General features: G+C 55.0%; 4 protein-coding genes across 4 annotated transcripts; 2 read left to right on the top strand and 2 right to left on the bottom strand.

Moving 5' to 3' along the window:
* Positions 1-411: 411 nt before the first annotated feature.
* On the top strand, positions 412-2,678 carry SAC1 (SacI homology domain-containing protein; the record flags this gene model as incomplete). Its single annotated transcript, XM_083192665.1, has 3 exons — positions 412-646; positions 710-2,442; positions 2,508-2,678. 3 exons carry the CDS (start codon positions 412-414, stop codon positions 2,676-2,678), a joined length of 2,139 nt encoding a protein of 712 aa, XP_083051722.1.
* A 496-nt stretch (positions 2,679-3,174) lies between these two features.
* Positions 3,175-7,172, bottom strand: ACO1O0_003209 (uncharacterized protein; the record flags this gene model as incomplete). Its single annotated transcript, XM_083192664.1, has 2 exons — positions 3,175-6,785; positions 7,145-7,172. The coding sequence occupies 2 exons, from the start codon at positions 7,170-7,172 to the stop codon at positions 3,175-3,177; spliced, it is 3,639 nt and encodes a 1,212-aa protein (XP_083051721.1).
* A 243-nt stretch (positions 7,173-7,415) lies between these two features.
* On the bottom strand, positions 7,416-10,400 carry ISM1 (isoleucine--tRNA ligase ISM1; the record flags this gene model as incomplete). Its single annotated transcript, XM_083192663.1, has 3 exons — positions 7,416-7,908; positions 7,971-10,295; positions 10,351-10,400. 3 exons carry the CDS (start codon positions 10,398-10,400, stop codon positions 7,416-7,418), a joined length of 2,868 nt encoding a protein of 955 aa, XP_083051720.1.
* A 236-nt stretch (positions 10,401-10,636) lies between these two features.
* Positions 10,637-11,541, top strand: ACO1O0_003207 (uncharacterized protein; the record flags this gene model as incomplete). The annotated part of the gene is made up of 2 exons (XM_083192662.1): positions 10,637-10,874; positions 10,928-11,541. 2 exons carry the CDS (start codon positions 10,637-10,639, stop codon positions 11,539-11,541), a joined length of 852 nt encoding a protein of 283 aa, XP_083051719.1.
* Positions 11,542-14,043: the final 2,502 nt, after the last annotated feature.

The following is a 14,043-nucleotide window of genomic DNA, read 5'->3' as shown; positions in this document are numbered from 1 at the left end:
TCTGGCACAGTGGAGGCGGCGGGTGGACCTTTCACAAGCTTCCAGGTTCCAGGGCACAGTGGTATCTACTATGTAAGTAGGTACCTTAGTAGGTGGTCTCGGGCGACCGTTGCCCCTGTTCGTGACGTGCTAACAAAAGAAGGTAAAGCAGAGAGGTACATGGTGGGCAGTGCAGCCTGGAACCCAACCGGGAAGTATCCAGTCCCCACGAATATTCCCACCTGAACTGGCCTCGTCTCGTAGCTTCATCCACGTCCCACGCCTTGGGCTCCATCACCCGTAACTGCGCCATAACAGCTCCAGTGGCGGCAACAGTTGCAATCCCGACGAGGCACCGGGCCAAAAACCGCCACCAGAACACTACATCAAACTCTCAATTCCTTGCAGATTCGCCAACTGTTGTTGCCCGCCATGGCGCATCTACTATCCGTACAACCCTCCAAGTGGCCTTATCGCGACATCAATATCAGGGTCACCAACGATTCATACACCTTCACCTCGCCCTCGTCCCCTGATGCCCCGGCCCTGATCCTCGACCGGCCCACCGGCGATGTGCGACTCAGCGAGGGCTCCGTGCAGAATGCGAAGCGCGCGACACGCGTCTCGAGCATCGCCGGTATCCTGGGCACGATCCAGCTGCGGCTAGGTTAGTCCAAGCGTCCATGTGTGATGCTCGATGACCGGAGCGGAATACTGACACCTTTTACAGACAAGTATGTCATCGTCATCAACAAGGCCCAGCCCATGGGCCGGCTCAAGGGCCACATGGTATATAAGGTCATTGCGACCGAGATCCTGCCCATGAGAGAGCGCCAGATCCACGACCCCGACGAGGATACATTCATCGAGCTTCTCAAGTCATTCTTGGCCTCAGGGCCGATGTACTTTTCCTACTCCATCGACCTCACCAACTCCTTCCAACGCCAGTCGCAAGCCGACTTGTCTCAACCGCTGTGGATGAGGACCGACGACCGTTTCTTCTTCAACAAATATCTCCAGTCCGACTTGATCGATTACCGGGCGAGAGGGTCTCGGAGTCAGCCCGGTACCCAGCCTGGAGTTGACCCCTTTATCCTGCCGTGCATCTTTGGCATGTTCGAGATTAAGCCGACTACGTTCAAGTCCACGCCGTTGACGTTGGTCCTCATCTCCCGCCGATCGCGTTACCGAGGAGGCACCCGCTATTTCACTCGCGGTGTCGATGAGTTTGGCAATGCTGCCAACTATAACGAGACAGAGCAGGTCGTCATATTCAACGACAACACCACCAGCGGCCTTCAAGGCCACGTGGGCAGCTCTGACATGCAAAGCGGAAAGCTCGGCAGCTCGGGCCAGGACACGCAGATCTTCTCTTACGTCCAGACTCGCGGCAGTGTGCCAACATATTGGGCCGAAATCAACAGCTTGAAGTACACCCCGACGCTCCAAGTGCGCAGCCCCGAAGCTGCTTTTTCAGCAGCTAGGAGACACTTTGACGAGCAGATCCGCATATATGGCGACAACTATCTCATCAACTTGGTCAACTCCAAGGGCCGCGAACAAAAAGTCAAAGAGTCGTACGAGCAGATGGTCAAGGCACTTGTCACAGCCCCCAAGGAGCGCCATGAGGCCGACAGACTCTCGGATGAGAAGTTCACCATCATCACTCCGGAGACTGATTCTCAGGAGTTTGACCGCCTGCACTACGTCTACTTTGACTTCCATACCGAGACAAAGGGCATGAATATGCACAAGGCCTTCGCACTAATAGAGAGGATGGCCACCGAGATCGATGCGCAGGGTTATTTCCGGGGCGTTGACATGCCAGCGAGCAAGGATGGAGTCATTGATGCCCGCAGCTACCAGAGGGGTGTCATGCGCACCAACTGCATGGACTGTCTGGACCGCACCAACGTTGTCCAGAGTAACTTTGCCCGCCATATGCTTGACCAGGTCTTCTGGGATCTTGGGCTGATGAGTCGGGGATCCACATTCCGCAACGAGGACCCCGCCTTCGAGTATCTCTTCCGTAACCTCTGGGCGGACAATGCTGATGTGGTCTCCAAGTCCTACTCTGGAACTGGCGCCATGAAGACGGACGTGACACGCACGGGCAAACGGACCAAGCTCGGCGCTCTCCAGGATGGGCGCATCGGCCTCACGCGGTACTTCAAGAACAACTTCCTTGATGGACCGCGCCAGGATGCCTTTGATATATTCCTCGGAGCCTACCAGCCTGGTGTCACTAACATTGGCACAAGCCTCATTTTCGTGGACCAACGGCCCATCCTCATACAGTCTATTCCCTACCTCCTTGCCTTCAGCGTGTTCATCGTCTTTGTGGCCATCTTCACTAAGCGTGATCCCGCCGCTAGCGCTATCCCCATCCGGCTCTTCATCCTATTCTGGAGTCTCGTCTCGGCGTGGTGCCTTAATTTCATCCTTAGCCACGGCATGCTCTATGTAAGTCAATTTCGCGATGTTAACGACCCCCTTTACATGCTACGTCAACTCACACATGTGTATAGGTCAACTGGCCGCGTCTGAACCCCAAACCCTACGCCACCGAGGGAATTACGGAGCACTACGCCAAGGCCAGGAAGGACCCCTTGGCTGGAGCGTTTGTTGCCAAGCACGAGAGGGGATTGAGCACAGCTCGGTATCTCAATGCAGAGGAGGGCAAGAAGAGGATCGAATAGACTGTCTGGCTCCGGACAGCATCAGGACCTTTTTTTTGGGGGGGGGGGGGGGGGTTTAGTCGCAAGCCCTGATTTAATTGTGTACATAGATACTTTTTATTGTTTTCAACTCATCCATCTGATGCTGGACGGGTGCTTCTGTGTGAGAGAGAGACAGAGAGGCGGCGGAGCGACAAAGAGACGGAGAGACAAAGAGACAGAGACAGAGACAGAGACAAAGAGGGAGAGAGAGAGAGAGCGCAAAATAGAGCGAATTTAGGAATAGGAGAGTGTTTTCAAAGGCAAGAGAAGAAATTTATTTTCGTAAAAGATGGGAAAAGAACTATGGAAATATTAAAAAGTACCACACTCCAAGGCTATGCTAAGTCTCTTAAGTAGAGGGTATCGAATGATGCTCCCATGAACAAACGAAAATGAGGTAGCAGTACTAGTAGTATACGTAGTAATCGGTATAGATGGAAGATGGCCTTTCCACCCGTCTCACTCCGCCCTGCCCTTAAAGCCACAGTAACCACCGCACACCACCCCAGACACCCTTCCCGAGGCCCAGGACGACCCGCAGTATCATGACCACGAACCACACGTACCACATAAAGCCCACGAGCACCCACTCGACAGCCAGCCACAGGCCCCGTCTCAGCCAGCGGAACCTCCTCCGGCGCTTGCGCAGCAGCTTCTCTATCACGTCAATGACATGCTTGATCCTGAGCGGTTGGTCCAGGGCGAGCTCCCTGTTGGTCTCGTCCGCCTCGTCGGCCGCACTGCGTGCCATCTCCGAGAGGTCGTCGGTGATATGCGAGCGGATCGTCCAGATGCGCCTCTGCAGCTCCGGCGAGGTCTTGCTGGTGAAGCGGTCGGCCGACGCCTGCCATCGCTGGCCCGAGGTCTGGATGGCTATGCCGAGGGCGCGGGACGCGAGCGGGTATGTGTCGCAGGCGGGAACCTGCTGTTCGTGTAGCTCCTTTTGGTTGGGAGTCAGCTTGGCAATATCAGCCCAGGATACGCTCCTGGATTTGCCGCGCGGGTCCTTCGTCCTGGCTTGCTCGAGACTGGACTTGGAGAGCGGTCTGCACATCTCGTTTGCCCGCCTGTTGATCTCCATGGCCTTGACTCCAGAGCTGAGAATCAATGCTCTCATACGGGCAATCTCACGCTTGGAAAGCTGAGCACGCTCAGGAAATGGACTGCGGTCCGTGATGGACCATTGCCGGCTGGGTGACCGACCCGTTTGGCCCGGAATATGAGGTTTGAGAACCGCACTGAGCCGTTGGTCCGCTGCCTTGGTACCTTCAGCAACGCTATTTTGGTTCGACTCAGTGTCAGACACGTCCGACTCCCCAGGCCTGACTGGGATCACGCCCGAGGGAGAAGGTGTGGGAGAAGCACTGGATATGTCGATACGAGGAGGCTTTAGTTGCTCCCATCTTGCTGATTGTCTGCTCTGAGATCGCGGGATGCCGGGAGGGCCCAACTTCTGGCCGGTCGATGAACTGCTCCGTGGGTCGCCAACATGATGGAATTGAGGCATCGCATCATAAAAGTGCTTGGCACCTTTTTGGCCTTCATCTTGAAGTTGCCTGGATTCCTGCCCTGACAGAGAGGTAGATGGTCTACTCCGGCCTCGGCTAACATCAACATCAGACTCTGACGACGAATCATCCGACGAATCGTCGCTGGCATCCTTTCTCCAGATAATATCTCCCAGCTTTGACACGCTGCCTCGGAGGACCGTGTCGATACGGGGGCTTCTAAACAAACCCCGTAGGCTGGCGAATTGATCATCTCCTCGTGAGCGCATGCTGCTTGTTCGACGATGCGTTTTGTGGCCTTCGTCGGTGGGCCGGAGGGTATTTTCCTCTGGCAGAGATGGCTGCTCGCGGATCGAAGCTTGCTGTCCTGTATCATTGTCTAGATCCGACTGGGATTCTCGGTCACGACTCTTTTCTCGTAGTTTGCGTTTGACTTTGGACAATGGGTTTCGTGTGGGCGATCCGGAGCGACTCGAGGTTACAGACATGTTGACGCCGGTCTGGGCGGGAAATGGGTAATCTTTACCGTCTTCTGGCTTGGGTGAGCTTGGCACGGATTGGTAAATCTCAGCGATAGATCCGCGCCTGGGATCCTCAGGTACCTCCAGACTAGGGCGACCACGGCGATAATATGGCGTCGGGGATCCCAACCGGCTTCTGCTATGGTTGAGCCGTGTTTCAGGATCGCTGAAATCAGCAACAGAAGTTTTCCTGCTGTGGGATTGGCTAGGGGTGTTGGCTGTTGAAGTCCTCTCTGGTGACATGACATTGTCGGGTTCGTGATGCTCAGCTTCGGTCTCAGGAACATTGGCAAGCTCTTTCTCCCTTGCTTCCTGAGCCACAATGTTCATCATCTGCTTCTTTAGTAGGTCGTTGGCATCGCTAGTAATAGTTTCGCGGCGACGAATTCTTCGCTTGCTGTCGGCTTTCAACTCTTTCAGATCACCTTCGCTGCCCGAGGCATCCGATAGGGATTCTCTTCTCAGTCTTTGGAAGTTGGGGGTGCCATGCAATGAGCTGCTGTGCCGGTGGTGGAAGCCCTTCATGCCGTGAAGCTTCTGCCTTGCACGCTCCCGCGCTCTCCCTTGAGTACCATCTTCTGTATGTACAAGTCTCATGTCATGCATGCCATGTGTTTCCTGCTCCTCAGCTGTCTTTGTTACCAATAGTGCGTGTCCGGGGTCTGTTTCCTCGACCTGGCGCGACACAGGGCGGGAGGATATGGGAAGAGCAGGAAATATCTTGCGCCAAAGACGGTCCTCGATGAGCTGTTTGTGGTGATCCTGCTCTAACCAATATGCATCGGCAATCATGTCGCAAGGATCGATGAACCAGTCAACCCTGGGGCGTCGCGCACGAAGAGCCTGTTTGGAGGCAGGCTCCGGGGATGCTTGGCCTTCAGGGTCATCAGCACCTGGGAAGTTTGGCATTGCGAACGCAATGCTGGGCTCGTTTTTGTCGATCACAAAGTTCCGCTGACGGATTCTGTTTACCCAGTCTCGTACAGCTTCCACATCGCTAAAGCCCTGCTGCTCGCCGTCGATGACTTTCCTCTCTCGCGACCTGACTTTCCGGTTTCTAACATATTGCAGGGGGTTGTAAGGTCGCCCAAGCACCAGCTGGTGGCTCTTGGGGACGGGGCCTGGCGAACTGGGGGGACTACCAGCTGGCTGCCCATCATGACTAGGTTTGAGCGGAGGCAGAGCCTCAAGGAGTCTTCTGTACTCGGCCATGAGCTCCAGATGCTCCTTGGCCTTTTGCGCTCTGGCAAGCGTTAATGGCGAGAAGTGATAGCGGAAGTGCGCATCTTGTCCCGAGTCAAACCCAGACTGCAGTGGGCTATTAGCCTTGAAGCCCGACGGTATTCTTGGAGATGGAGCTTGGTTTGGCCGAGGGGACCCAGTACGGGAAGTTTTGCGCTGCTGCTGGAAGTGTTGTTTCAGATTACTCCCAGACGCAGAGTCTGGCAGTGGCACCAGGCGGGGGGGATTCGATCGAGGAATGGTACGGCGAGATGCGAGGCGGCGAGATTCGCTGAGATTCAGTGCCATATTCACAATCTGAGCCGAGTCGACGTCTAGACTCGGCGGACTCTGGGTCGCCGGTGATGGATTGGCCTCCGCCTTGGGGGGATGGCCATCGGGAGTAGCTGTCTGGCGTCCCTTGTTGGCCGGTATCGCGGGTGACGCTATGCCCCCCTCGGAGGAGGCCACTGAGCCTTTTTGGGTTGAAGATTGCCTGGCCGGGCTCGAGGACGGGTTTTCTGGGGTTTGAGGCAGCCCTTTGCCCTTATGCTGGAGTAGGCTCCTCGTACGACGCCGGGTGCCCTGATCCCTATCACTGGCGACGGCATCATGTAGCAGGAAGCCCCCAGCCGACCGGATCCGATCCCGCCTGCGAACTCTCCCGTGTGTCTGGGCAGCTGCCGGGCTCGAATCTAGGCTCGGGCCACCGTTCGAGGAGGGGTTGGTTCTTCGGCCGGTTGACGGGGTGGCATCGTGTAAGGGTAGATCGCGAAGGCTCCCTACGGTGCTTGACTCGCCGGTCTCGGTCTCGTAGTCCCTCGTTTGTCGGCCGTCTGGGGTCACCGGTGCAGGTCGGGTGCCATGGTGGTCGTCGGCCATTGCGCGCAGCCGTCACATGTTCTATCGACCTCGTCGCGATGAGGAAAGCTGCATCTTTGTCTGCGGACGAACCGTGGGGGATATTACTTCGTACTAGGGGGGGGGGAAGGAAATGAGGCGGTGGGAGATGGACGCGTGGATCATAGATTAGGCCGAAACTTTGCTGTCGGAGGCATCAAGGACTCTCAGCAGTGGTGCGTGCCACGCTGCCTGCACTGTATCCGTTCGGTCAGGAGGCCATCTGAGTTAGTGGTTAGTGCCTGTTCGTTGACATATGCAGCTTGCAGCTTGCACGCATCACCGTGGCGCCTACTTCTGTCGTCATTCCTGGGAGCTTCCATTGTTGGTGGCTAAGGCAGCTAGAGGCCGAGCTGTTATAGGTACTAGTACCTGGCATAACATGGCGGCGCCTGCAGGACTCATGTACCTTTTACCCTGACAGCGATTCTAGCTTCGTCCTCGCTTCTCCCGCCCCAACTGGGATCAATGCAAACGAGAGGAAAAATGATCATCATGTCTAAATGGCTCTTCTTCTCTATTCTATCTATTATTCCTACAGATTTATCCCACATGTTGTACAAGTTTTATACAGCACTGGCGCCAGACTCGCCCAACGCAGCGACAACCTCATCGCACCGTTTACACAACCCACCCTCCTCTGCTGCAACGTACTTCCAGCACCGGGAGCATTTGTGATCAGCGGGTGGCAAGATGGTCACCGTGCCTGACCAGTTGTCTTGGGAAAAAGCCTCCTCGACTGACCAGCTGGGTTCCTCCGCCACTGCCTGGTTTACTGCCACCGACGAGACGACAAACATGTCCTCTAGCTCGTCCTGGTATCGTGACAGGCAATTGGAGACTTTGGGGTGGCTTTCTTGCACATTGATGGCAATAGAGCACTGGAGGGAGCTCCCGACAAGTTTCTCTGTCCGCGCAGACTCCAGCGCATGCTGCACTGCACTGCGGATGACAGAGAGGATGGCCCAGTCTTCTCGCACCGTTGCTTCATCAACCGTAAATCGATCAACGGGCATCAGGAGTGCGTCGTAGGCTTGCCGGGCTGGATGCTCCGAGGAACTGCAAGCTCGGGTTAACGAACGAGTAACATATAACTCGGATCGAAAGTGGTTTACACGTACCTATCTTCCACCATCCATCGCGGGCGGTGGGCCCAGGCTTCCTCCACCAGCATCGGAGTAATGGGCGTGAGCATACGCAGCATTCCTACAAATATGGGCTCAATTATGCCACCGCCATCTCCACAGTAGAGCCTGTCTTTGAGAGACTCCAGGTAGAAAGAGGAAAGATCATTGGCGATCCACCGGTTGATGATCTGGACACCACGGTGAAACTCGTAGTTGCTGTACGCTTCATCGACCTGATTCATGGTATCAAACAGCTGCATCAGCGCTATTTGGTCCAGCTTTGTGAGAGGAGCCTGGCGGCTGGACTCATGTAGTGATCCGACAAGCATCTTGAGAATAGTCCTGTACTTGACCAGCGAGCTGTGAACTGGTTGGAGCACAGAGGGCCCGATCTGAATGTCTCTCGTAAAATCCGACATGGCTACCCAGAGCCTCAATGCGTCTGGTCCGAGGGCATCTGCTTTCGGTGGCCCCTTGCCCCTTCCTTTAACGGGGGGTAGTAGAGCGCCATCCATGACCTGTATAGGGGCGACAGTGTTGCCCAGGGACTTGGACATCTTCTTTCCTTGGTCGTCGAGGGAGAAGCCGTGCGTAATCAGAGTCTTGAAGGGGGACTTGATCTCCGTGCCCGTCTTGCCGTCTGCTTTCTGTACACCTACGTAGGTCAAAATAGACGATTGGAACCAGCCCCGATGCTGGTCGCTGCCTTCGAGATACACATCTGCCGGTTCCGGAGTTTCGGTCCAGCTGCTTCCACTGTCAAACCATACGTCCATGGTGTCGGTACCCCGGCGATATTTGCCCTGCCATGACGACGGGATCCACGCTGGGTCCTCGGGGTCGTCCGAGAACCAAGCCTGCGATGTCCGCTGCTGCATGACCGAAATGATGTGCTCGATGGACTCGTCTGTCATGATTGCATTCCCGCCTTCATCAAAGAGCGCAGGAATCGGAACGCCCCAGGACCGTTGTCGCGAGATGCACCATTCGCTTCTGCCCTTGATAAAGTTCTCCAGGCGATTCCGGCCGCTTTCAGGAACGAAGCGAACGCTCTTTAGCGCCTCAAGCGCATCGTCCTTGATGTGGCCAACGTCGGCGAACCACTGAGCTGTCGCCCTCGTCACGACAGGCTGTTTTGTTCGCCAGTCATACGGGTATTTGTGGTAGATGGTGTGTGTACCGAGTACATCTCCAGAAATAATGTCCAAGACGGCCTGGCTGCCTCCATTGAGAATGGATGGAGCCGATGTGAGCCTCTCTGGATCCTCTGGGAAAGCCTCGCTGGTGAAATGCCCATCGTCGTTGATGGGGGCAAATGCATCGATCCCAAGCCTGGAGCACGCTTCATAGTCGTCCTGGCCATGGCCCGGGGCAACGTGAACCAGGCCTGTTCCAGAATCGGCTGTCACGAAATCGGCATGGATGATAGGTTGAGCCGGAGAAGAATGGCCCTGCAACCTGTTACGGTATTCAAGGCCGCTCAAGGCCGAGCCTGGAACATCCTTAACAAATATTTTGGCGTCCGGGAGAAAATCTTGAACTGCCTCGACACGGCTGTTAGTAACAAGAATGCCGTAACCTTCGACCTGGAGCACTGAGTACAACAAGTCGTTGTGAACTGCAATTGCCTTGTTTGCGGGGAGAGTCCAAGGGGTTGTAGTCCAAATGGCGGCATATAGTGGCCCTTCAAGTTTATCTAAGCCTGGAATAGAGCTCCAGTTGGACACAATCGGGTATCTGATGTATGCAGCGTGCGAGGCATGATCGTCCTTGTACTCTAGCTCCGCTTCGGCCAGCGCAGTTCGCGTTGACGTCGACCAGTACACAGGTTTGTGCTTGCGGTATATCAGGCCATGACGGACGAGCTTCTGGAACACACGGAGCTGCTTTGACTCATAGCCGGCATCCATTGTCGTCCACTTGTTCTCCCAGTCCGACATGACGCCGAAGGATCGAAAGCCCTTCATCTGCTCCGTGACGGTCCTGGAGGCGAGGCGCTTGGCCTGGTCCCGAATCTTGACTGGACTCATCCCCTTTCCATTTCCAACACCAAGGGCCTTCATTTCGATCGGCAAGCCATGGCAGTCCCATCCTGGACGGTAGACGATGCGGTGGCCGCGCTGAACTTGGTTGCGCACGATGATGTCCTTGAGGATTTTGTTTATGGCGTGGCCAATGTGCAGCGGCCCATTGGCGTATGGTGGGCCATCGTGGAGGACAAACGGGCCATCGGCTGGTCGGTTCGTCGATTGCCAGGCATACAGGTCGTCGGTGCATTGCCGTAGATACTGTTGCTGGAACTTGGGGTTGGGTCGGGCGCTGCGTCCCAACTGTTAGCAGAGAGCACTCTGCGCGAGCTGGGGGCGAAACTCACGGGAACGATGAAGTCGGCAGCTTCAAAGTCGACTTCCACGACTTGGACATTGTCGAGCGAGGACCATGCCAGACGGGAATGCTGTCGACATGCAATTGTGAGCCTCGCCTGGAGGTCAAATTTGAGGCCGTATTCGATTGGGCAGGGCGATTCTGGGTCGAACGCGATGGGCCGCGTGAGAGGGTCTAACTGCAAGGCTGAGTGCCCCAGCGTGGGGCAGTTACATCACTCGTCTCCCCCAATTCACGGTCTCCCTAGCTACATAGTACAACATCTACGACTGATAATGGCGCCCGTACGCCGATACCTTCGAATATCGAAATATTCCGTCCTGGAGTGCCGGATCTATCTGGAAAACCCAGCCCTAGTGCACTCATGGCTGCTGAACCCGCGCAACCCGATCCTGCCCCGAGTCATCGAAAGCGTGCGCCCATGGGTGCTACCGAAGTTGCGTGAAGAGAGGGAGCGGACCAGGAAGAAGTCATCAAACAGGAGGAAGGGAATCAAAGATACTGTCGTTGAAGGTGTGTATCTTTGGGTCTACCTTAGGTAATGCAGGTACTCATGTGTTGTGCAGACGACTTTGAGGTCTCGATATTCCTCACCGAAACCAATACCCGGCATTCGATCCTCGCAAAAAACAAGCACTTTCACGAAAGCGCGCCACAAAAGATACATTCAAACACCAACAAACTCACGGGGGAGACAAACGAGAACCCTGTTGATGTGGATGCAACCGAGAGCGTTCCTGTACTCCGAGAAGAAGAGAGTGGCGAAAAAGACGGTCGGCTTGCCGATATTCCAGCAGCTCCAGTTGGTGGGAAGCGCAGATCCGGTCGTCACGGGAACAGAAACGATGGCGATGACGACTTCGAGTCGTCAGATGATGAAACAGCCTCAGCGATTGAAGTTGATTCTGATACAGAACAGCCCCCACCAACGCGTTTCGCGGGATCCGACAGCTCCGACGGTGGCGATGATGGTGAGGACGACAAGAAGAAGCTTGCCATGGACGTTTCCTACGATGGATTTGCCATTTATGGGCGGGTTCTGTGCTTGGTAGTCCGCAAGAAGGACCATCGCAGCCTTCTGGCTGCGGGCAAAGCTGCTTCAGGCCAGCCTAGCGGCCAAGCCAGCATGGAGAACTGGATCACCTCAACACAGATACCTGTGGGAGAGGATATTCCTTGAAAGTGTCACCATTCAAAGCATGTATAGCGACTATGTGCAACAATCATGGAGAGCCCTTCAGCCCACCCCTGGACTTTCTGACAAATGTCGGGCGATTGAACGGACCAACTGTCCCGGATGGCTGCAGGCGGCAAGCAGTTACTTTCGCATCACGTCTGAAGGGATGGTACCGTGAACATAATCGGCAGATCAGAAACCGGCAGTACGAGTATGAACTCAGGGTACGGATACTCGCGGAGCGATTTCCCAGAACAGACCCATCATGCGATACGGCGTGGGGGGCAGTAGTAGTCTTTGGGTCCATGAAACCGGTCATATGGATCTTGGCTCTCACATCTCGACTTAGGTCGCATGGGTTGATTATGAGAGCAGATTCCTGGATCCCGGCAAAGTCGGGTTCCCATGGTTGTGGTATTATTAGTACTTCGGTCTAATGCTCCGAAAGATAAGGCGTATCTCCCGCTATTCGCGCAGCCTGACGGTCGGCTTGTCTCACCCTTCAAGTATCATGCCGATAGCCTGTCAGTCCATGACGAATGGTGCACGATCTCTCGTGTCTGGACCGGGTACCTCGGCAGGTGCATTTACGGACGGTCGTCATCAGATCACTCCCTCGGTGAGGGGCTAATGTCACGCTGAACACTGGGGGCGTCAAAGCTGAAGAGGTGATGGCTGGGAAAACAAACAACAAACTGATTCGGTTCACTCCTGGAAGGTGTTTAATCACGATCAAAGTACGTACCAGTGGCACCAGATCAGGTTACACAGCAACCTGCAGACACGGAACGGCATTCTGCAGCTCCATCCTCCAGAAGCAGTCACATGGCATACCCCATTTCATGCGCCGTCCTCATTCTGCATGTATGAGCTCCAGGCTCCCAGCAACGATGTGGTAATACATAGTACTATGTATGTGATCATGTAATACGCATAGTGCATGAAACCCAACCGTTCGGGTTGACCTTGTCCCCGACCAGTTACACGAAAGCTCTTGCATGCAGACTCGTGACCCAGTTCCGTGTCCCCCAACAAGGCGAACAGGGGAATATGCGTGCATGCATCGCATCTTACCTTCACCGTTTCCCCGCGATTACAGCCGAGCTCGCCCTGGGCGACAAGTCATTCACCGGGTTTCTCGCTTAAAGCACGAGGATGTATTATGTAGGTGACTCCGCATTTGGTTATCAAGCTATGCTCGCACGGTGCACAGCCGGTGAACGTCCGCTCGCTTCACGCAGGTAGTAATAGTCATACTCCAACCCAACCTGAACTCATGAGTGTCAGCACTAATGGCTCTCAGGAGATACATAGGGGATGTCATCTAATAGGTACTATTATCTATGTATGTACATTCAAATCAAGTATTTCGCCACGTTCCAAGTTTCCTGTGTTGGGCACGGGGGGCTATTGGCGGATTGACTCTGATTGCTCAAGTTTCGGTGTGACATCCATGACGACGTCTCGACCCCAATAACTCAGTACCTGAGCTCCTGTGGCGTCCTTGAGGCGATCGCCAGGGGCGGGGCCACTGGAAACGCCCGTTCAATCGGCCCCTGTTTTCCCACGTGGGGATCGAGTCTCGCTGTGGCCCTGTGGCTTAGGGACATCAGTGCAGCAGGCTGGGGACTTGGCAACTTGGCAATGCTACCACAAGTTCTTTCAATCATGGGATTTGTATGTACCGCCATGTACGAACACATATGGGAAGCCGGTCAGTATTACCTAAGATACTCGTATTACCACAGTATCCAAGTTAATAAGGCAAGTGGATGGATTTGGTGACCGGATGGCCGTTTCCATGTCTTGAGCCCGGATGTTAGAGCAGGAGCGATGCCCACACCCATTGACACTCTGGTGTTAATGAGGCATGTTGAACGTCATCTGAGCTCTCACTAGGTCAACATGGAGCAAAACCGGGCAAGTGGCTGGGCATCGCTGGGCATCGCACCTTCGTCAATGCTATAGCACCATGGCACGCAACCAACCCCAGCACCCGCATCAACGCTCTGCCAGCTCCAACGACATGTCCCAATCTTGAGCGTGCCATCTCGCAGCACAGCAAGGAAGAAGCAAAGAATTATGTGATCGACATGCTTGCCAATGGCATCATTTGCTCGGTCGCCCATGCGTATGTACACTCCAAGCCTAGCCCCGTCGTCTGTACTAAACAAGGACGAGGCAGTGTGGATAGGCATGTACTATGTTTGTGCTGTTGTGGAAGTAAGCAATGCAAGCTCGGTAATAGCCAATTCGACGCAACAGTCCGCATAGGGCGTACTTTGTACAACACACAGCTTCCGTAGGCAGCCAAGCTCGACGGGCGCCTGTTCTTAACCTGGCGATACGGCGACATGCATGCCACAACGCCGGGACAAGGATGGGGATCAGATGACAGCTTTTTGCGCCAGGATTGAATGTAAGTGCAACAGTCCAGCTCCTCTTTGCCGCACTACGCGACGCGCTGAGAGCGCCGAATACTGCCGGTTAATTATTATTACGGCG

This window comes from Amphichorda felina (assembly GCF_050947745.1).
Source record: "Amphichorda felina strain 45539 chromosome Unknown scaffold_3, whole genome shotgun sequence".
Lineage (NCBI taxonomy): Eukaryota > Fungi > Ascomycota > Sordariomycetes > Hypocreales > Bionectriaceae > Amphichorda > Amphichorda felina.
The sequence above is the reverse complement of the archived record's forward strand: the minus strand, read 5'-3'. Positions and strand labels throughout refer to the sequence as shown.